Source organism: Microcaecilia unicolor, chromosome 1, assembly GCF_901765095.1.
Source record: "Microcaecilia unicolor chromosome 1, aMicUni1.1, whole genome shotgun sequence".
Lineage (NCBI taxonomy): Eukaryota > Metazoa > Chordata > Amphibia > Gymnophiona > Siphonopidae > Microcaecilia > Microcaecilia unicolor.
This window is the reverse complement of record NC_044031.1, coordinates 287,686,807-287,710,305: the sequence shown is the minus strand read 5'-3', so window position 1 is coordinate 287,710,305 and position 23,499 is coordinate 287,686,807. Positions and strand designations below refer to the sequence as shown.

The window sequence follows — 23,499 nt, the reverse complement described above, 5'->3', positions numbered from 1 at the left end:
TTTCTCCTGTAGGTAGCCCAGTATATACATAATCAGTATACTCCTAGAGGTTTAAGAACATCTCAGCAACATCTTTTTTTTTTTTTGCAACTATGTACTAGAGAATGACACGGGGATAAGATTTGTCCCCGTGGGTTCTGTCTCTGTCCCCACCCCATCCCCGTGGGCTCTGTTCTCGTCTGCAGAAGCCTTGAACACTTACGATTTTATATATAAATCTTTTTATTAAAGTATAAAAAGGAACAATATGCTGTTCAACTGTTGTGTATAAATTACAAATAGAAAACAATAAAAACAATGAACTACTATAATAAACCCTCCCACCACCCTCTTCCCTTCCAACCCCAACAATAGCTGACACCTACTACCCCAAGGAATCCTAATCCACCCTGTTAAAATGTCCAGGGGTACAAAATACAACCCGTTCTGTATGCCCTAGAGTTAAGAAATATGCCCTACGAAGCACTGTTATGATTTTTCTAATCTGCGGATGAATAAGAAGTCACCAACAATCTCAGGATTCAGTCTAGTTGTCCTGCAATAGAAGATGTCATCTTAGAAGATGTGCTGGTAGCAGGATGTACAGGATTCCCCATGCAAATTTTCTAGTTGTGGCCAGCATGTTTGCTTGTTTTTCCAAAAAAATAAGAATATTGTCGTCTGCATCAATCAAACATAAAAGTCCAGTTCATTAACAGGGTTCAAATTAGAAAGTGACACAGGGACAAAGTTTATCCCCGTCCTCATGGGCTCTGTTCCAGTCCCCATCCCTTCGGTTACTGTGGGTCCCCATCCCTATGTCACTCTATTATGTACTTTACATTCAAAGAATAAACTTACGAATGATAGTGGAAATTGTAGCATTACAAACATATCAAGAAAAATTTTTAACATTCTAAGAATGAAAATTACAGCCATAACTTAGACCCTAAAACTATTAGGCTAAGATATTAGGAAAAAATAAGCACTAATATTAAATCAGACGTAGAGGATAATGCTAACAGCCAGTCATCAGCATTGCAATCAAGTAGGACAATCCAAGGATTCAGTTCTAGCCCCTTCCTTAGTAGAAACAAATTCTAGCAATTTTTTTTTTTTTGGGGGGGGAAAGAAAACATAATTAACAGCTTCTAGTGACACCATACATCTACATTTTAGAACAAATGGAGCCCCCAGAGCTAAAGCTCTGGGTCTCAAAACCAGAAATTCTTGTTGTCTTTTCTGAGTGTTTCTAGATAAATCAGAAAACACTTGCACTGTAGAACCCAAAAACTTTGCTTTCTTATGACGGAAGTATAAACAGAAAATGTTGTTCCTGTCAGGCTTGAGAGCAGAAGTTACAGAAGTGTAGTTTGTTCAATAACTACTTCCAGTGAGCTTTCCAAAAATTCTGTGAGATTTAAGTCAGTTTGTACTTTATAATTTGAACTCCTCATACCGGAAATATATTGGGTCCTTACTATGGGCAGATAGCCCTCAGTTGGAACCCCCAATACTCCCTGAAAATATTTTTTCAACATACCAACTCTAGGAATCAGAGGTGATTTAGGAAAATTCAGAAATCTTAAATTATTTGTCCTGAATACGTTATCCAAATATTCAAGCTTACGAGCCTGAATATTTCTTTCCTTAATAATTGTACAAGAAAAGCTCTGAATCTGTTTCACCTCTTATTCCAACGTCTCAATTCGGATGCCTTGCTGCCCCAGATCCTGTAACAGGAATTGGCAAGTTCCTTTTAAAGACAAAGCTTCAGTTCCAAAAGAATTAGATACCTGGAGAAGGGCAGACTGCAAACCCTGGATAGCATCCCATAAGGACTCCAGTGTCACTACTGCTGGTTTTTCAAACTTTCCTAAAGACTAGGAAGAAGCTGATCCCCTCAGGCAGGGCTGCTGGCAAAGCCTCAGTCTTCTCTGCATCCATGGCTGTTAAAATTGGGGAAGAGACAGCCTGTGGGACCCACTCACCTCCAAAAACCCAGGTTTCTCCGAAGGGCTCCCCTGCTTCAGCGTCTCCATCGCAGTCGAGCTGCTTCCGGGTATGGGAGGGGCAGCCTGTAGGAGAGGGCTCAGTGACACGCCCTTCATACTGTGGTCTGAGATCAATCTGCCAAACCCCGACTAAAGTGAGCATATTCGTCTCCTGTGCCCAAACGCCAAAGTACTCCTGACTGGCCTGCTTGGAGGGTAGGGCCTTCTCTAGGAGTAGGGGGAACTCCTTAGATTTCAGCCTTACATTTCCCCATGAATTGAGGGGAAAAGCTCCACCAAAAAAAAAAAAGGTGAAAAACTCCAGAGTCTCAGGAGCTCAGACAGACACGTCCGACTCCAGCGCCATCTTGGGCCTGTTTTTATCGACAACATCTTTTAATATTTTCAACAAAGTACAGTTGAATTTTACATGTAGCATCATTTTTAACATAGATCAACACACAGGAACAATTTGCCCATTTTCTGAATTATTGTTTCAGAAATGCAAAACAGCACTTTTTTTTTTTTTTGCTAAATCTATCGCATGACCTCTTTATATGATAGTGTGGCTTAGGGGTGGCGGAGTACGGTGGGCATCTGGAACATGGAACAGACTTAACCTTCTTTCTCGCCTCTTTACTAAAGCAAATTATCATTTTCATCTCCAATTTTCTTTTTCCCTTTCTTCTTTAAGCTTAGTGTTGCACTATACATTGTAAAACGCTTAGATGCAATTTGATAAACAGTATATCAAGAAACAAAGAAACTTGAAACTTGTAATGCTGTCCTGTGACCAGCCACTGTAACAAATGCATGCATTCATTCCATGGCCCCATTTCTTAAAGGGAAAGTGCATGATGGTGATCTCGTAGAAGGGGTTTCCAAACTGTCTAATGGATACTGTAGCAAAATCCCTCAGACTCCTGGTACCACCAGTGTCAGCAACTCTTCCATCCTTTCCTGCAGGTGGTCTGATGAATACATGGAAGCGGCGTTGGTGTGTACTGAAGGATGAGACTTTCCTGTGGTTTCGCTCCAAGCAGGAGGCCCTGAAGCAAGGTTGGCTACACAAGAAAGGTGGTGGCTCATCCACTCTATCCCGAAGAAACTGGAAGAAGCGCTGGTTTGTCCTGCGCCAGTCCAAGCTGATGTACTTTGAGAGTGACGGTGAGGAAAAATTGAAGGGCACCATCGAGCTGCGGGCAGCCAAGTAAGTTTTTTGTGGGAGAGAAAAGAATGATGTGTATGTTGGGGAGAGGGGGTGGGGGAAGGGATGTGGGCATGGTTCCAGAACAGAGCCTGAAATGTCATGGAGTCGACCAGTGGCATAGCTGGGCCCCTGGTTTTGCTGGCAGAGATCCCTAACCCCTGCCAACCAAAGTTGCCTTCAGCGCCAGTCTCCGGCACGCCACGTTCTCTGTCATGTGCTCTTCCTTCCTCCTGATGTCCTGCACGTTCCTTTAAGTGAAACTGAGCATGCTCAGTTTCACTTAAAGGAGCGTGCACAGGACATCAGCAGGAAGAAAGAGCAGGGCAGCAAACGTGGCGGCACCAGAGACCGGCGCTGAAGAGGGCTTCAGCTGGCGGGGGTTGGGGAACCCTACCAGCAAGGGTATTTGCTGCAGTGGGAGCGGTGGGGCAGCAGACTAAAATGTGCCCCCCCCACCTCAGACTCTGGCCCCCTCCCACCATGAGGTCTGGCCAGACCCGCTGAGAGACTTGTCCGGGACAAGACCGCCCCCGGGGCCCCCCGCCGCTGCCCCCAGAACCCCCCCCCCCCCCTCCGTCCACCACCAGGCCGGGCCCCCCTGAATTGAAATCATAGCACCTCACCTCGCTCCGTGTGAAAGAAGTGTAGCAGCGGCAGTCTGCAGATCACCTCCCTTCAGGCCTTCCCTCCCTGTGTCCCGCCCTCATCTGACGTAACTTGCGCGAGGCCGGGACACAGGGAGGGAAGGCCCGAAGGGAGGTGATCTGCAGACTGCCGCTGCTGCACTTCTTTCACATGGAGCGAGGTCGAGGTGAGGCACTATGATTTGAATTCAGGGGGATCCGGCCTGGTGGTGGACGGCGGGGGGACCGGTGGAGAGGGGGAACTGCGGTGCCAGCAGTGGCGTACCTAGGGTAGTTGACACCCGGGGCTGGTCATTTTTTGAACACTAACTCCCACGTAAAAGTAACAGTGTAGAGAGAGTGGGAAGTGGACCAATGACTCCAGGGAGACGGGATACAAGATTTCTAAGTACCACTTTATTCAATGACTCGACACAGAAACTGTGTTTTGGCCACAGGCATGCCTCAGGAGTCTTGAAAGATCCTTGCAATACAAAAAGAATCTTGAAGTAGAATAATCTTAGATGATCCTTATGATTCAAAAATGGATCTTGAAAGCGAATGGTCCAGTAAGATCAAAGTCTGATAATTCTCCTTCATTACCTCCCTGTAAAGCTCCTTCTGCTCTTCATCTAAATACTGCCACTCCTCCTGGGAGAAAGAGACAACGATGTCCTCAAATGTGAACCGCTTCTTGGGAGGAGGGCCAATTTGTATACTCTTGAGCAGAAGTTCCTGCAGGCATTTTCCCCTCTGCTTTTGTAGTTGGCAGAATTCGAAATGAATGGGGAGAGAAGCTGAATGCCCTGTCTTTTGCAATGCTGGGACTCTCTTCCTTTGCACAGATTGTATCCAGTCTCCCTGGAGTCATTGGTCCACTTCCCACTCTCTCTACACTGGTCATTTTTTAACACCCCCCTCCAAAATCCAGAAGTAGGCATACCGAGAATACAAAACACTTGGGACCTATAGAGCAATTCTACCATACCATAAGCAGTCATTTCTACAAGTCACACGAGGAAAAGGAAAGCATCTTAAACACTACAGTGAGCACTAGAACATCAATTCATCTATTGTAAAACGAAACCAGACAGAATAGTACAGATCGTCGATCCTGCACATTCAGTGCCAACTGAAAGCCATGTCTTTTTCACAAACACAGATACACTTCATCCACTATAGAATAAGTAATCATAAACTTTCTATTTAGACAAAAATTAAACTGAACCCCCAAGATACCAGACTCTGCATACAATGCAATGCCACAGAAACAGAAAGTGTCCCCTAGTACTGTGCAAAATATAAAGACAGCAGATATAAATTTGAAAAAAACTTAACAAATACCAATCACCACTTTACAAATTAACAAATAGAAATAAAACAAGTATAGAAAATAAAATAATACCATTTTATTGGACTAATACATTTAGCTTTCAGAGGCCAAAACCTTCTTCCTCAGGTCAATACAGTATAGTGCTGTTACAGTATCCTATCCTGACTTGAGGAAGGGGGTTTTGTTCTCCGAAAGTTAGTCAAAATGTATTAAAATTAGTCCAATAAAAAGATTACCTTTTTCACATGTTCTATTATAAACATTTATTAACACAGCTACAATACTACTTTATCCTAAAGCAAAAAAAGAAAAATATATTTTATTTACAGTTTGTTGTCTCTGGTTTCTGCTTTCCTCATCTTCTTTTCACTGTCTTCCTTCTATCCAACATGTGTCTTCGTTCTCACTCTGAAATCCAGTGTCTGCCCTCTCTGCTGTCCCCTCCATCCAGTGTTTGCACTCTCTCTCCCATCCAAATCTGCCCTCTATCTCTGCCCCTTCCATCCAGTGTTTGCACTCTCTCTCCCATCTAAATCTGCCCTCTATCTCTGCCCCTTCCATCCACTGTCTACCCTTTCTATCCCTTCCATCCATTGTCTGCCCTTTCTCTTTGCCCCTTCAATCCACCATTTGCCCTCCCTCTCCAATCCATCCAGAGTCTGCCCTCCCTCTCCAATCCATCCAGGGTCTGCCCTCCCTCTTGCTCCCCCTTCCATTCAGGATCTTTCCCCTCTCTGCCCCTTTTTTTCAGCCCCCAGTTCCAGCCCCCTTATCCCACCTGCCACTAGCTCTAGCCCCAGCCCACATCTTCCACCTGCCCCCATTTTCAGTCCCCAGTTTCAACCCCAGCCCTTTTCCGAGCTTCAGCCCTAGCCACTTTTCCCTGTCCCCTTTTAAGCCTCCAGTCCCCCCAGTTTCAGCCCCTGCCCCTTTTCAGCCCCCAGTTCCAGCCCCTTTTATCCACATGCCCTGCATTAGGGCTCCCCTTTTCAGCCCCAGACCCATTCTCCCACCAGCCCCCCCCCCCCCCCCCACCCCACAGGCATGGCCCTATTTTCCCTCCTGGCCCCTTCTCAGGCCCCAGTCCCCTTCTCCCATCTGAGCCCCCCTCCCGACCTGACCCGACCTGCCTACCAGCTTCGATGACAGCCAACAGCCCTCTTCCTTCTCCTGCCACCACCCTGGCTTTAAAAAAAGAAATCTGTGAAACGGCATTGCAGGCAGCGCCTCGCGTCTGCCCTGCTTGTAAAAGAAACAAATCGACTCCGGCCTTCTCTCACTGTGTCCCGCCCTCGTGGAAATAGGAAGTTACTTCAGAGGAGGGCGGGACACAGTGAGGGAAGGCCCGACGAGCCAATTTGTTTCTTTTACAAGCAGGGCAGACGTGAGGCGCTGCCTGCGACGCCGCTTCACTGATTTCTATTTTTAAAGGCAGGGTGGTGGCAGGAGAAGGAAGAGGGCTGTCGGCTGTCATCGGAGCTGGTAGGCAGGTGGGGACTGCAGCGACAGCAGCCTTTTTGGTGGGAGCAGCGGGAGCGGAGCACCCCCTCACCAGCTGACACCCGGGGCAGACCGCCCTGCCCTTGGTATGGCACTGGGCGCCGGGTCCCCCTTGGAGGCCCGGGGAATTTTGTCTTCCCCCCCCCCCCCCCCCCCCCCCCGTCGGCAGCCCTGGGTCTGGCTACGCCTCTGGAGTCGTCAATGTGTACATAGGTGTTAGTCGACTTGTTTGGAGAGGCTGATGCAGAGGAATGAGGCAGGGTGGAGGTGCAGATGGATAATCCTCTCCAGTGATGTGACAAGGGCAGACAATTTGAAAAGATAAGAATCTTGCCATATGTATATATTCTGTTATAATCCCACCTGTGACTTATTCTACAAAAATTTGCATAACAAAACTATCTCAATTTATATCAATATGGAATTAGCTCCCCATCCAACTTTTTTTTTTAATTGATTTATGAAATGTAGAGTTGCAGAAATATGCAATTATACTTTAATTATACTTTAATAGATGAAATATAATTTGCACAAATAAACAATTCCTTTTTATCCCGCTAGACTAGTTTAGACTGATGGGTTATGCACCCTACTAACAGATGGAGGTGGTGGAGATGAAGACTGTATCTGAATTCAAGAAAGTGTTGGATAAGTACATAGGATCTCTAAAGAGAGGAAGGGAAAGTAGATGGCATGGATGAGCAAACTTGCATAGGCCATATAGTCTTTATCTGCCTTCATTTTTCTCTGTTTCTATTTTCTTCACCTACTTGTTGTTATAGCGAATTAGGGACAGGGCTTTCAGCCTGGTAATTGGTGCTGAATTGGGTATTCAAGTTTCCTTTATTCTTGGTGTTGTTGCTGTTAGCAGTCAGCTAATAAGATGTGGTGTCATAATCAGAGTGACCCTCCATAGACAGATTAATACCTGCTGGTCCTGAACATACACCATTCAGTACATGTCAGAATTGTAAGCAGATAAATAAATTTAAACTGCTGACCACCTTGTCACCTCATCAACTCTCTTTTCCTTCCACTCTAATGACTTCTCACTACCTTCCTCCATTCTGTCCCCTTCTTTTCCTCCTTCCTTCCACTCTGACCCATTTCCTCTCCCTTCACTCTCCCCCCCCCCCCCCCTCCTTTACCACCGCCATGCAGATATTATTCCCACCGCCTCATCACTTCTCTCCAGTCTGGCCCCTTCTCACCCCCTCCTTTCCTGTTCGTGCCCTCTCTCTCCTCCCTCCCTCTTTCCAATCTAAGTCTGTTCTCACCCTTTTCCCAGAGGCTGTGCTATTTACCTTGCTTCATCAAATAGTCTCTGCGTATGCCTGTCACTATGGAATGAGAACAAACAATTCTTTTACTTGTCTTTTTCATTGTCTATAATCTTTTGGTGAGCTATCCCTGGCTCTTCCACTCAGTGCGGCTGCCTTTACAACCCCCAGTCTGGGGCACTGCAAGAGAAGAGCTTAAGTCCAGTTTTTCGTGTCCTTTAGAAAGCAATTAAAAGCTTTTTTTTTTTTTGGGGGGGGGGGGTGTTCAATTACCTTTTTGGATGTTTTAGAGTAGAAGCTTACTGTCAATTGTTTTTATAATATTTGTATATTATGGTTTGTGAATTTGTATTATGAATTTTTTGTAAGCTGCCTAGCTAGAATCATAGATAATGTGGAATATAATTTTTTTTTTTTTTAATAAAACTTCACTTCATCTTCTGCTGCCAAGGAGTTAATCTTGTGATGACCTGCAAGATTTTGCAGCTCATCCTGCAAGCCTAGCGCCACAATAGCAGCGGATAAAATGCAGTTAAGCATGTCTCCTGCTGCTGGGTGTAGATGAGGGAGGACTGAAACTGTGAGTTGAGCTTTGCTCGAACCAGCCCACCAGGTTGTGAGGAGGCTAAGCCTCCCCAAGCCTCATACTGGGCCCCTCTGTGTGTATGTTTGTTTGGCAATGGTGCAGCAACATCATTGAATAGTTTCAGGTGTTGTGACTGCTGCAGATAGTTTGAATCCCCCCAAGATGAAAAATTCATTTTAAAAAAACCCAAACTTATATTCTGTAAGTTATGTACAGTCTCCAGCCTTTCCCAGTATCCAGAGCAGGATTAAGGCATAGGCAAGCTAGGCATATGCCTAGGGTATTTCAACTGCGTCGTCAACGTAATCCATGAATGTGCTGCTGTTAGATAAGAAACTGGAAAGAGGCAATTCACAGTCATCAATATCTTCTTGATTACTAGAGTCTTTAGTTTGCAGCGCATTTTCAGCGGCATGCAAAGTCCTATGAAAGTAAGCTTTAGTGAGGCAGTTCGCAATTGTCTGCTGGGTAGCAGAGTTCCAAGCTGAACATAGCATTTGCATTGCAGCAAGACTATTGATGTCCAAGTTGGTTTTGTTTTCAGTGCTCTTGATTAAATGCTTCGCTACCAATCATCTGTTCTTCACCTTGAGGTTCTTTCAGTCCTATATCACATGGTTGTAAGTATGAAATAGCATTAGGTGGCAGAAATGCAAGTGTCGCAGCGTCCATATTTTTTACTTTTGAATGCGCCGGGCAGTTGTCTACGACCATCAATACATGCCGTTTCTGTTCTTTAAATCATTTCTTCAGTTTCATTCAATCTCTGAACTAGAGGTCTGCACAGGAACGGGGTTTGTGAGGATCCCGCGGAGTCCATGGGAATCCCCTCCAGGTCAGCGGGAGTGCTGCGGGGCCGGAAATAAACATGCAGGATTCCCGTGGGGATGGAGGATGTTCTGGCGGGATTCCCGTGGGGACACGCGCACATACCTTTGTTTTAGTGGGCGGACACCAAGCTCTCCTCCAGTGCGAAAAGAAGGACGCCCTCAACTGCCCCGTCGTAGGGACAGCCAAATTTCAAGGGAGTGTCGGGCAGAGCAAAGGCGTGGATGTCCTCAGAGAAACGGCCAAATTTCAAGGGGGTGTTGGAGGCATGGTGAAGGTGGGACTTGAGCGCCTAACACTTAGACGTCCGTCATCCATAATCTTTAAAAAAAAAAAAAAAAAAGGACGTCCCTGACGAGCACTTGCACATTTTCACCCGGGTCTCTCTCTGTCTCAACTCAAGTTCAACACGTACAGGAGATTTGCTCAAGTTGTACGTAGTGAGTCTTCCAGGCACTGCCAGGCCTCAGTATCAAACATTGAGTGAGTGACTGAGTCATCCACAGAAGAGAACTGGGACGGATTGGGACAGGTTAGATTGTGGCGGGGATGGGTTGCATTTCTGTCCCCGTGCAACTCTCTACTCTGAACTCATCCAAGCCTTCTTGTTGAAAGTGTACTTGGTCAGCAGCGTTTTTACTTGCTTAAAGCAGCAGGGTCTCTCAAACTTGTCAATGATTAACAGTGGCAGTTTTTGGCTGTTGTCGGTATTTACACAAACCATTACAGTCAAGTGTTCTTTGCTTTGTTTTCCACCATGACATGTATCTCCTTTGAAGCACATGGTCTTATCAGGGAGTAGATGGGGGGGGGGGGGGGGAGTGCCCATCTTATAAGCATTAAAGATATCACGTGGTAGGTATGATGACGACAGGTTTTGGTAGAATTGATGTCATTCATTTGGTGGTGATTTCCTCATCCACTGCTGCCACACACACCTCATGAAACACGATTTCATATCTGTCTTTGAATCTGTCCAGCCATCCAACACTACAGTGCTGATTCTTCAAATGCTGCTGTTTGCAAACGCTTTCTACATGCAATAGAAGACATTTCACACGCTTGCTTAAGCTTTTCTCTTTCGTGCCATATCCTATTTACTGTATGTTTTGCAAGATTTAATCTTGCATGTACAGTTGACTGGTTCTGCCCATGCTTAATATCTGTGATTATGGCGATATTCGCTTCCAAATCAAGCGCAGAACATCTACGTTTGTCGGACATCAGTACTAGCAGTAAGTTAGTTCACCACGTATGTTGTAAAGCAAGAATATCTATATGTTCTCTAGAAGCGCAACCACCATGTGAGTCCCTTATATACATGGTCCTTTGAAGTCACGCAATCATGTAAGATGGTCTCATGCTACCGGAAGTCCACTATAACCGAAGAGAAATACATTGAAATTCCTATTCTCTCAGCTGGGGCAAAATATTTTGTCTTCTATATCCATGTGTCCATTATATCCAGGTCCCTTATAACAAACTTCTACTGTACTCGTTTGCTTGTGGCCCCACAAAAGGGTTAATCCTGCCCTGCCAGTATCCTCTCCTACCTTTTATTGTGCTTGTGTGTGTTTGGCCTGTTCCCCATTTTTCTTACTGCCATTTCCACCAGGGACTTTCCCCAGGTAGGGGTCCTATATTTTTAAAACTCTGACCCAGTGAACTCCTTGTGGGTCTCCCTTTGGAATACAAGAAAGCAAAAAAGGAGAAAGGTCCCCTACGAAAGGAATGCCAAAGGACAAGGAAATAGGAAGAGGTACCCAGTAAAAAATGAATCACAGAACCTTGGAGTAAAAACTGATAATAGATCATCATCATCTTTGTTTTATTAGTTTTTACTCCAGGGTTCTGCAATTCTCCCTTTGGAACATCATATTTGTATTCCCAAAATTTAGCCAAAAGGTGATGCTTGGAAGATGAATGGGGTTCTCTCTCCTGGAGGATGCAGTTGTGATTGTTGCTTTATATTCCTAGCTCTAAAAGGGTGGAAACTGCTAAACTGACCTTATTTTGAGGCTAATTCAGTGACTTAATATCTTGTATTATTTTTAGCTTAGTGGTTTTCCTTTTCTTACATTGCCCTTTTCAGCTCATTAAGAGCTGGCTTCCCTAAGACAGCTGGTACACATTAACCTTGAATGTGGCCAGTAGATGTTACAATTGTGCACTGACTGTTACTTCTCTTTCTGTGGTCTATGACTGCTTCCCCCTACTTCATTCCTAGTTCATTCTAGACTCGGGGGAAAGGAAGACCTGCCCTTGGAACTGAACCCAGATCTACAGCATGCAGCATTACTTCTGAGCCACTGAGACAGTCCTACCTAATTACTTTGTGAGACTGTTTTGTGTGTGCCACAATTCTATGTCATCATGAGGTGTGGGGGGGGGGGGGGCAGGGTAGCCTCAGTGTTGTGTTCACTGCATTGCTACATGTTGACATGTTTTTGCACGTTTCTGGTCATGCATGAGTTGACATCTCTCAGTGCAGTGATCTATAGTCAACAGCTTACTCTATACCCTTGCCCCCACCCAGAACGTTTGGTAAGAAAATAGTATCAGAAAGGAAAGTAAGTGTCTTTAAGTCTTAGATGTTAATAAGTTACCAGCATTGTAAGCTCTCTTCCCCTTTGATGTTCATTACTGTAGCAGTGTGAAGGTATAATTCCACTCATTCCCTCACCCTGGAATCACCTTTAGTTACTGTTTTGCTGACTGATTCTCGAGATGCAGTTTGAGAGAATTTCAGCATTGACAGGAAAAGGGCTACAGCCAGGAATTCACCCAGCCTCAGATAATGCAGACGTGAAGAGATTTTGCAGTCAAGAGTGGACGTGTAAACCAGATAGTGATGCTGTCTGTTGCAATCCATGTCCAAGTGCATTTCATGGGAAAGGGGATTCAGCACATGCATCATAGAAACACTGATACACTGAAATGTAGGTGTTAGGAAATTGCTAGTTTCAAACTGCTCCTTCTGCCGATAGAGAAACGCAGACATAACATGCAGATAAACACACACACAGATGTGTGTTGGTGTGTGTGTATGCACGTATATATATGTATGTATAGAGACACACCCCCACACCTTAGTGTTTATATGTTTATATGTAAACACACATAAACTCACGCAAACATACACATAAACATGCATTTACATAGAGAGGGGTTGAAAATTAATCCACAAGATGTGCTGCACATGTTTTCTCTGCCACCCAGTCCTCCCCCTTGCTGTCACACCTTGATCCCTACTGGGCTAGCTCTGAGTGATTTCAAATGTGTGTTTTCGTTGTAAATTGAATTGTGAAATCTAGTGACTGAACTCTATATATTTCTTAATGGTTGCTATGTACACTTAAAGGGCTGTTTTATAATGGAGTGTATATATTTAGATACCTAGAAGACTCCTATTTGTAGCCCATTCTATAAAGAAAAGTAGGTGCCTACTTTTCTTCATAGAATACTAGTTTAACCAGGTATATAATTCACGTATGTATTTAGGAGAGAGCATTTATGCCAGCCATAGAGCTGTTGTAAAATTGTTGGAAAATACGTGTACATTATGGTATTCTGTAATTTAACTGCATAATTATACGCTCCACCCAGGCTGCTCATGTGTATACTCACCTTCGAACTACAACATTGCATTTATGTGCCATATTACAGAATAGCCCAACTAAATTAAAAAAAAAAAAGTGGGAATACACACTCAAAAAAAACTTAATTCAAGGACTCCTGCATATACTTCATACAGGTGGTCACAACTGAATCATCTTTATATGTTTTTACTTTATAATAAAAAATGGAGGGAAAAAAGGCCTCAGCAGTTGAAGGCTTGAAGTTGCAGCGGTGGTTGACACGTTGAACTTTGTGCAATCGTTTCACCATTCATTCAGAAACTATAGCGCCTTGGAACTCAAACCAATCATTGGCCAAAGACCTTCTGAATTTTAATTATTATATCCTCATAACTGTCTTTTTCAATTGCCAAAAACTGCGAAGATGACACAAAAAAACGATAAATAATAAAAATAAAAAAAGAGTAAAATAAAAACCCAAAATACTAAAAATAGGAAAATTAAAAAATAAAATTCAAAAAATATGAATCTAAAAAAGTACAAAACAAATCAAGACGACACAAAAAAATATATATATTGAAACTCAAGATTTTATTGAAAGGTGATATGACTCAACACAGCTGTGTTTCAGCCAAACTGGCCTGCATCAGGAGTCTTTACACCATGTGTGTATTCTCTTGTTGTTTGAATATTTATATTGAGAGTGTTCTGTCAATCGGAACCTTGTTAGAGAAGCAAAACCTTTATAGAAAGACTGTATAAATAGTCTTTCAATGGTCGCTATAAAAATCTTCAAAACATTGAACACTGTCTGTGTCGGCTGGAGAAGCTGAAATAAACGTCTCGCTCATTTGTAGATCAAGGGGTTTACTACTGCCTTTAAAAATTAACATGCAGCGAGAAAGCAGAAGCATTTATTTTTCACTTAGCTTTGTAGAAGCATTTAATATCCACTTAGCTTTACAGAGATTAGGAAAGCTGGCAACTTGGGCAACGCTATAATAATGCAACGCTATAATAATGGGTGATGTCAGTTACCCCAATATTGACTGGATAAATGTTTCATCAGGGAGTGCCAGGGAGATAACATTTCTAGATGTAATAAATGACTGCTTCTTGGAACAACCGGTCCAGAAACCAACTAGAGGGGGAGCCATTTTGGATCTGGTCCTTGGTGGTGTGCATGGCGTAGTGCGAGAGATGGCAGTGTTGGGTCCCCTAGGAAACGGTGATCATAACATGATCAAGTTTGTGCTACTATCTGGGATGAACCCACAAAGGGAATCTACTGTAACTGCATTTTTGAAAGGGTGACTATAATAAAATGAGGAAAATGGTTAAAAAGAAACTAAAAGGATCAGCTGCTAAGGTTAGGACACTAAACCAGGCGTGGACGTTATTCAAAAATGAGACGGGGGGGAAAAACCCCCACATAATCCATGAAGGTTTTTTCCTTTGATCATGGGTTACGTTGATAGCCCACTTATATTAAAAAGAAACTCTGTTTCTATACCTTCTCTTCAATTCAGCAGTACATTATAAGACTCCTGAGGCAGGCGCTTAGGCGCCGAAACACAGCCGTTGTGTTGAGTCGTTTTTGATGTTTTGCAATAAAGACTCTTAACCACCTATACATCTCCTTCATTGTTTGGGAAGAGCCAATTCCCCCCTACTTCTCTGCTCCGTTATTCAAAAATACCATCGTGGAAGCCCAGACCGGATTCATTCCACATATTTGTGTAAGATGTAACCCTCAGAAGTACAGGGATTTAGGTCACCTCTCCTTTTGAAATGGAAGTTTAAAAAAAAAAATCCTGGTGTATTTAGATTTTAGCAAAGCCTTTGACACGGTTCCGCATAGATGACTAATAAACTGATTGCCGTTGGTATGGGCCCTAAAGTGACTGACTGGGTTAGGAACTGGTTGAGTGTAAGACGACAGCGGGTAGTGGTAAATATAGCTCATTCTTAGGAAAAGGATATTATGAGTGTTGTGCTGCAAGTTTTGGTTCTTGGGCTGGTTCTTTTTAACATTTTTGTAAGTGATATTGCTGAAGGACTGTCTGGCAAGGTTTGCCTGTTTGTGGATAATACCAACATCTGCAGTAGTGTAGACACCCCTGATGATGTGGATAACATGAGGAAGGACTTAACAAAGCCAGAGGAATAATCTGGAATTTGGCAACTTAGATTTAATGGCTAAAAAATGCAGTCTCATGTATTTGGGCTGCAAAAACCCAAGGGAACAATACAGTTTAGGGGGTGAAGAACATTTGTGCATGAGAGGAGCAGGATTTGGGTGTGATCATATGAGATAATCTGAGGTGGCCAAACAGGTAGAAGAGGCAAAAGCTAAAATGATGCTTGGTGCATAGGGAGTAGAATGGCCAATAGGGAAAAGTAGTCTTCATGATAAAGCATATGGGGACAGACTTAAAGATCTCAATATGTGTAATTTGGAAGAAAGGCAGGAGAGGGGAGATAAGATAGAGACATTTAAATATTTTCAGTTGAAAGGAAGTTCTGGAACAAGGGGGTATAGGATAAAGGGGATAGACTCAGAAGTAACCTGAGGAAATACTTCACAGGAAAGAGTGGTGAATTCATGGACCGGCCTTGTGCTGGCGGTGAAAATAGTATCTGAATTCAAGAGAGCTTGGGTAAGTACATAGGATCTCTTAAGGGAGAGTAGATGGCATAGGTGGGCAGACTGTATAGGCCATATGGTCTTTATCTGACTCTGCATACATTTTTCTACGTTTCTCTGAAGGCAGCCTGTCTTGCTGCTGCTGCAGCCAGTAATCAACGTAAACTTTACAGAACTGCAGGGGAGAGAGAGAGAGGTGAGGGAGCAGTGTGAGGAGGTGGAAAGAAACTGGATGGGGGTGTTGCCGAACTAGTGGAGTGGAGGAGTGGCCTAGTGGTTAGAGCACCAGTCTTGACATCAAGAAGTGGCCAGTTCAATTCCCACTGCTGCTCCTTGTGATCTTAGGCAAGTCGCTTAACCCTCCATTGCCTCAGGTACAAAATTAGATTGTGAGCCCTCCAGGGACAGAGCAATACCCAGTGTACCTGAATGTAACTTACCTTGAGCTACTACTCAAAAAGGTGTGAGCAAAATCTAAATAAATAAAAATAAATAAATAGTGGACACCGGAAATGAGTTGACTCGGGGCTCCACTATTCCTTGAACTGGCCCTAGTAATAGACTACAGTAGATAAAATAAATACCACCAGTACTGTTGTAAACAAAATAGCAAGATTATAGTCTTCAGGCCCAGAGAAAAAACAATCTTTAACTAGATCTTAGGCATTCTTGACTCTCATTACATATATACTAGAGTGGAATAAAGTTCCAGTGCCCAATCCCCGTGTTTTTATCCAAGAGTGTTGGAAGCCTACCATAATACTCTTCAGTAGTGAATTCTTCTCTTAAGGGTCACATTTGTAGGTTAAACTAACTATCTCATGGATTAGTCTAATAACAGAGACAGGTGTATTTCTTGGAAATGCATACCTTGGTGCTCCCTGAGGCTGATTGGCATCAGAGCGTTACTGATTCTGAACTTACACTATGCCCTTTGTACTTTTACAAAAGCCGAAGATGTGTGCAAAATAAAACAAGCTTCTCTGGTTCTGGGTTCTAATGTTTTATTTACAATTAGGGCTGCGTTTTGATTAAAATTTTAATATTGATTGCCAATTAAAGGTATGTTGTTTATTCCCCCGCCCCCCCTCCCCCCCTTTGTAGCTCTTTGTGACTCTGGGCAAGTCATTTAACCCTCCGTTGCCTAGAGTCACAAGGAGGTTGGGGGGGGGGGGGGGGAAGAATAACATACCTTTTAATTGCAATTACAAATTTTAATCAAAATGCAACCCTAAATAAATTAAAAAAAGTAATGAAAAGATAAGAAATACTAATTGACAAATTACAAATTAAAGAATCTAAAAACAGCATGCAGAATAGCTATAAACAGCTTTACAGTTTTCACAGCCTACTTCAGAAATGCAGATCTATTGTTAAAGCATAAGATAACTGATCCAGATAATGTCCAGGTGATATACAGGCAGATTAAAACATTAAAAACATTTTAAAGCTGTAATGTACAGAACAATAAAAATCTTTTGCATAAGTTTCAGCAGAATCAGCATCTACTCTGAGGCTCTAAAAAGTAAAGATAGCACTAAGCAAGTAAGAAAGGGATATCAAGTAACCGAGATTTAACAAAGCTTTCTAAATGGAAGATATTCAATAGAGCCATAGCACTGGATTCCACAGTTTGGGCACAAAATGGAGTTACGTCACCTTTTCTGTATAAGTAGATTGTAGAAAAAGCATTAGGACATCTTTCCTTATTGAATAGACCAAATATTTACGTACATATTTCATCAGAGACTTAAAACCTCTAAAATCCTTCCTTGACACTTTAAACTTGACCCTGGGTGAACACACAATGAATGTAAGTCAGAGCAGGGCAAATTTGACTATATTGGATATTGTTGTATGGGTGGGGTGAGGGAAGGTTTCTCACAGTATATAGGAGTGATACTTAACTAATGCTCTCCATTTTGAAATATGAAAATCTATATTTTAACTTCAAATCCTTGGTAATGATTAGAAAATAACTTTTGAGTCTTGTGTGGCAATTACAGATATGTCAAACTGGCCCTGAAAACATTTGCAGCACCCCAGCATTCCCAACCCCTATGAAGCTGACCTAAGTATACTCACCACTCCTTACCCCCCACCCCTACATATTGTATCTTCCTGTTTTCTTCCCCTCCCCCCTCCAAAAAAAAGTGTACTCCCCATTCCTCTCTCCTCCTTTACCATTTTGCATCACTGTTTGCCCGTTATGCCAGCTAGTCTTGGAAGCATAATGCTTTTCAGATTGTAATCATGGCTAGTCCATACGGACAACAAAAACTTGAAACTACCTTAAATGTTTTTTTTGCACGGATTTCTATTTATTTATTAGGATTTATTTAAAGCCTTTTTGAAGGCATTCACTCAAGGTGGTGTACAGCTTGATGCGTGATCTGCAAGAGACAAAATTCTGCCCTGTGTAAAGTGTTCACCCTTTGAAGCTGCTCCTACTGTGAAGGACAATAATTTGTTAGTGCTGGGTCATTGATTTTTATTTTGGAGCTGCTGCTTCAACTGGGAGTTGATGGGTTGCGTGGGTTCTGGGGATACCATGGTAGTGATATTCACAGTGTCCTCGGGAGAAAGGGATAGATATTGAAAAAGAGGTTAAGTCCTTACATAGTGTGCTGATGAAAGATGGGTACCTATATGTAGTTAAATAACACTTACGTATATGTGCAAAATTAATAGCAAAGCAACACTGTCATACATGTGTCTTGAGAAAATGCTCAGAGTTTTCAATGGAGCAATACCAAAGTGTCTGGAGCTATACTGTGCATTAGAACGAGTTGAGGATGGGCAGGAAAGTGATTCAGAATGATTGGGAGATAGACTGGGTTTAGATTTTTGGCCAGCTGTCCTGAAAGATATTTCTGGTTTCTAATGCAATGGCTGTATTTTTTTTTCTTTATTTTCAGAGAGATCATTGACAACACTGGCAAAGAAAATGGGATAGATATTATCATGGAGGACAGGACATATCACTTGGTTGCCGAGTCTCCTGAAGATGCAAGGTAAGGTTATGCTGTCCCTTGACTGCCCATCTTGAGACTTTAGCTTCGTATGGTTCACACTACAAAGCAAGCAGGCCTATGGCACTGCATACATGTTGCTGATACATTTACACACTCATTGCCACTTTGTCCCCCATGGAAGAAAAGCTAGAGGGGTTTGTAAGTCAATTGAAACATTTGTGTGACCTCCAGCATGTGCCTTTTGTAAGAACCTCACTTTTACTTACCTGCCACCTAGCAAGTAGCCCTGGACTGAGAGATCTGACTCCCAGTAACATTCATGGAAGGTGACAGCCCGGCTGCGACATCCATGGTGGGAGTACAGGAAGAAGGTGATTACTGGAAAGAATGTTGTTTGGAATGTGTGGTTTGAGCAGCATAAAAGTCAAACAGTAAGTCCCCAATCAGATGTCAGGATGGCAAGCAAGTTATGAGCCATTCATGGCTTGCATCACGTACTTCTTGCCTTTCTCCAAAACATTTACGGGAGGTGGCCAGTTGTCTGTAAACACAACCCATGCGTGCAGAGAAAGCTGCACCATTACCTTTTCCAGTCCACCCAGCTGTCAGTTTTTAAGATTTGCAGCACCAGGGCCCTATAATAGTGTTCTAAATATATGGAATATACTGAACGATGGCTATCTGCATTTAACTTATTCTAGTCACCACGCTGCTGAATATTTGCCTGATCTTGTGCATTAATCAGGTGCCATCACCAGAAATTTAACCAGTGTTACATTTTGATGAGTCTTCCCTAGCAAATTTCAGTCAAAAAGAGACACAGAATAAGAAGTGACGAGTTACTGAGCTTGTGTTTAGCCCTCCCATTTTTCTTCTTGAGCCTTTTAAAATGTTAACATTAGCCTTCTGGTGCTTTGCTTCTTAATTGGCTCCGCTTATGTTATCTCCTTTGTCTAGCTGCCAGCACTTACATGTATAGGTATCAGAAATCAGCACTTCTCTGTTTAATTGCCAGCATCTAAATAACTAAGATACTGAGCAATTGCACTCTCTCTGCATGTGTAGGTTTGTGAAATTGCTGCTCCTGCTGTATGTGTTGGCAAAAGCATATAAGCCTGCTGGAAAATACACATGTGCTTTACAGAAGGCATTGGGGAGTTGTGAATATCCTGATCTGGACATCTCAAGTCTCTGCATCAGCATTCTGTGCAAAAGGGGCTTCTAGACACCTAACTTAGGCATCTATTTTAAGAGCTCAGCTTTTATGAATATTGAGCCCAAAGATGGTTGGTTTTTTTTGTCTTGTAGCTATAGAATAACATCTTAAGTTCACTCAAATACGTAAAACATGGAGAACAGATTCTTTTAGCAAGGAGGCTGCTTTGTTCATTTTCTGTAGAAAGGCAGTAGCTGACGTATTTATTTTTCTTGTTGCAGCCAATGGTTCAGTGTGATGAGCCAGGTCCATGTGTCCACGGAGCAGGAGATTCGGGAGATGAATGATGAGCAGGCAAACCCACAAAATGCTGTGGTAAGTGGGCTTTGATGTTCCTTAGAGAAAAACTATGTATCCCAAGCCACTACCTAACAGTACACTTCATGCAGGAGGGTTGAGAGCGTCTCCAGGGCTCTTTTAACTCCTTGGGCCAGTGTTCTTCATTTTAAGGCTCATAAGCCAATGGTGGCTCCCATTAGCCTTGAGTGCATCTCCCTAAATCTTCCTGATACATATCCTCTGTAGACTTGCAGCTCATGTTGACTCTGGAACAGATTTTCTTTTATTTTTTTCCCAGTATTATGCTGCTCGGAGTGAATAAAACCTTGCTAGCGAATGAAACAGTGAGGTAGATCCAAGGAGGATATAGAAATGTCTTTATTAGAAACGGGTAAAAGACGACACGGCTGTGTTTCGGCCCGAAGGCCTGCCTTAGGGGTCTGTTGTATCTCTGATTTTATAATAGAAGTGCTTAAAAACAAGAGTGAAATCAAAGTCCTGGCTGTAGAGTCCTTGTGATATCCACAATTTGATAAAAACGCTGAGTTGCAGTGGCCATACAGCCGGCAAAAGTTGGTGATGCGAGTGCTGTGAAAATCCCTGCACCATTTGTGCAAGGTTGTGAAAAGAGTTAGTTTGAGCGTTGCAGTGCTGGAAGAAATCATGACAACTGTTCCAGAGGCAGCACCAGTAGTAAGCCCTAGCAGATTGACATTTTATCTATCTGCTTTTTACATGTTGTATTAATATTTTATTTATATTTTTAGTGGAATTCGATTGAGATGTCTATATGGTGTTTGATATATTTATATATAGTTTTTATATATATGTTGTTTGGTTATGTCATGGTGTATGTATGTTATCAGCTGATATTGATTTTATGTATTTACATATTTGTTATTAATCAGTTGTTATATTTTATTTGATTTTTATAGCCCCTGACACAGCCCTGCTGGGCAAAGCACGGCCTGTGTCGAGCAGTATATTTTAGATGTTTTTCTAATAAACCTTGTTTTTATTATTACTGATCTGCTTCATTGGTTTTCATTTAGTCTGAAGTCTAGCTCATTCTGTTTAAGCTACCCTTCAAACTTCCTACATTCAGGGAGTAAACAACCAGTTGGCAGACTCGCTCAGTCCCTACACATAGTCTCTGGATCTGGAAATAACCCTTCATCTCTTTCAAGCTTGGAGGAAACCTTGAATAGATCTGTTTGCTACACTAGAGAATGCAAAGTGTCCACTCTTCTTCTCAGTGAGGCCAGTGCCTCACCATTTTGCTCAAGACTTCTTTGCTATCACACAGGGTCAAGGACTTCTCAAGGCTTTTCCTCCAGTTTCTCTTATCTCCAGAGTACTTCAGAAGGTCATCTGAGATAATTTCACATTATTCTAATTGCTTCTCCTTGCCCAGACAAATCTGGTTCCCTCTATTATCGCTGGCAGTGTCTCTAGCAATACATCTAGGAACTCATCTAACATTCCTAACTTAACAAAACGTGAAATTGATGCATCCAGATCTGTGGTCCCTGAATCTAACAGCTTGCCTGTTGAATGCAGGCTGAACTCATTTGCACTGCTTTCTTCCGAAGTTAGAGATGACATTTTAGCATCCAGGAAACCCTCCACTAGGTGAACTTGTATATCCAAATGGACTTGTTTCACCCTTTGGTGTAAAAAGAATTCTATTCACCCTACTACCTTCTCTGTTCAATCTATTCTTGAATATCTTGTACACCTGTCCAACTCTGGTCTGAAGACAATTTCAGTGAGGCTTCATTTTGCTGCTCTTTATGTATTCCATGACATCGTTGATGGAAATCCAATCTCTCCATCTTTTAGTCTAAATTCATGAAAGGTCTCATGAATCTTTGCCCTTCCATCAACATACCTAATCCAACTTGTACTAGCGCAACTTCTTGAGTCTCCTTTTGAACGGCTGCTTAAGCACATCACAAGGAAAACTTTATTCTTAGTGGCCATCACATCATCCAGAAGAGTTAGTGAGCTACAGGCTCTAGTCCATTATCCTCCTTACACTCAGTTCTTGCATAACAAGGTGGTTCTAAGAACTCATCCCAAATTTCTACCCAAAGTTGTATCAGAATTCCATCTCAACCAGTTGATTGCCCTTCCCAGTTTTTTTCCAAAACCACATTCCAGTGATGCTGAGAGTTCTTTACACTTTAGATTGTCATCATGCTTTTATTATTTTATTTCAAGTGCTCTCAACTTTTTGTTACATTTAATCCATACAATCATGGTCTACTAGCATCAACTAGGACTGTCTACTGGTGGATTGCAGACTGTTTCAAGTTCTGTTATAATAAGAGTAACTTAAAATCTCTAGGAAGAGTCACTGCTCGCTGTCTGCGAGCAAAGTTTCTGTAGCCAATCTTAGAATGGCTTCTATTGCGGATATCTGCAAATCAGTAACCTGTAATATAATATAACTCTTGTGTCCCGCTAACTCCCACAAAAGTGGTTCAAAGCGGGTAATAACTAAGAGAAATTATATAACAAAGTTAGGCTAAACATTTCTTGAACAGATAAGCTTTCAAATGTTTATGAAAAGAATAATAGAAACCCAGAGAATGCAGAACAGATGAAAGGGATAACCTGAAATGAGGAGCTTGATAAATGAAAGAATCCTCAAGAAAATGTTTATACTTCTAAAAAAGAAGGCAAGAACAGGTGAAATGGATCTCTAGTTCTAGTAATACTGTTAGCTGTAGGAAATAAAAAAAAAAATAATGAGCATATATAAGCCAGAAAAAATCCATCAAACATTTTGAATGTTTTACAATCCAATTTAAACAAACCATAGCCAATGAAGAGAAATAACAGCAGCAGAAGCACTGTCTGATCTTTTGAGTCTCAATATAAGCTTGGCTGCTGTATTTTGTAAAATTTGTAACTTTGGACGAACTTTAGTAGTAACAGATAAATATAAAATGTTACAGTAATCAAAATGAGTTAAAATAATAGCCTGCACCAGAACAGTAAAATGCTGAACATGAAAAAAATGACATTCTGCGTAACTGTTGAATTTTTAAAAATGCAACTTGTATAATATGATTTGCCTGAGGTTCAAAAGAGAGTGGTGTCATGAATAACACCAAGAACCTTAGAAGTTCTTTCCACCTTTAAAGAAAGACTATCAGAAATAATTAAGAAGTCTGGCACAGAATCAGTGTTTCTATCTAACCAAAGTAATTTAGTCTTGTTGACATTGTTTAAATCCATAGATGAGACTATTAATAATTAACTTTAGAGATACAGAAATCATTCAATCCATTCTTAACTGGCATTAACAATAGCATGTCATCTGCATATTTCACACCTAAAGAAAAAAAAAGCCAAAACCCATCAATGTCATATAGGCATTAAACATAGTAGCATAGTAAATGATGGCAGATAAAGACCTGAACGGTCCATCCAGTCTGCCCAACAAGATAAACTCATTTTACA

General features: G+C 42.1%; 1 protein-coding gene across 1 annotated transcript in view; it reads left to right on the top strand.

Moving 5' to 3' along the window:
• Positions 1 to 23,499, top strand: part of MYO10 (myosin X) — a 468,050-nt gene that overhangs the window by 397,982 nt on the left and 46,569 nt on the right. The window contains exons 27-29 of the mRNA XM_030207302.1: positions 2,940 to 3,183; positions 18,477 to 18,572; positions 19,971 to 20,064. Coding sequence (XP_030063162.1) covers positions 2,940 to 3,183; positions 18,477 to 18,572; positions 19,971 to 20,064 — 434 coding nt within the window. The remainder of the gene's footprint in view (positions 1 to 2,939; positions 3,184 to 18,476; positions 18,573 to 19,970; positions 20,065 to 23,499) is intronic.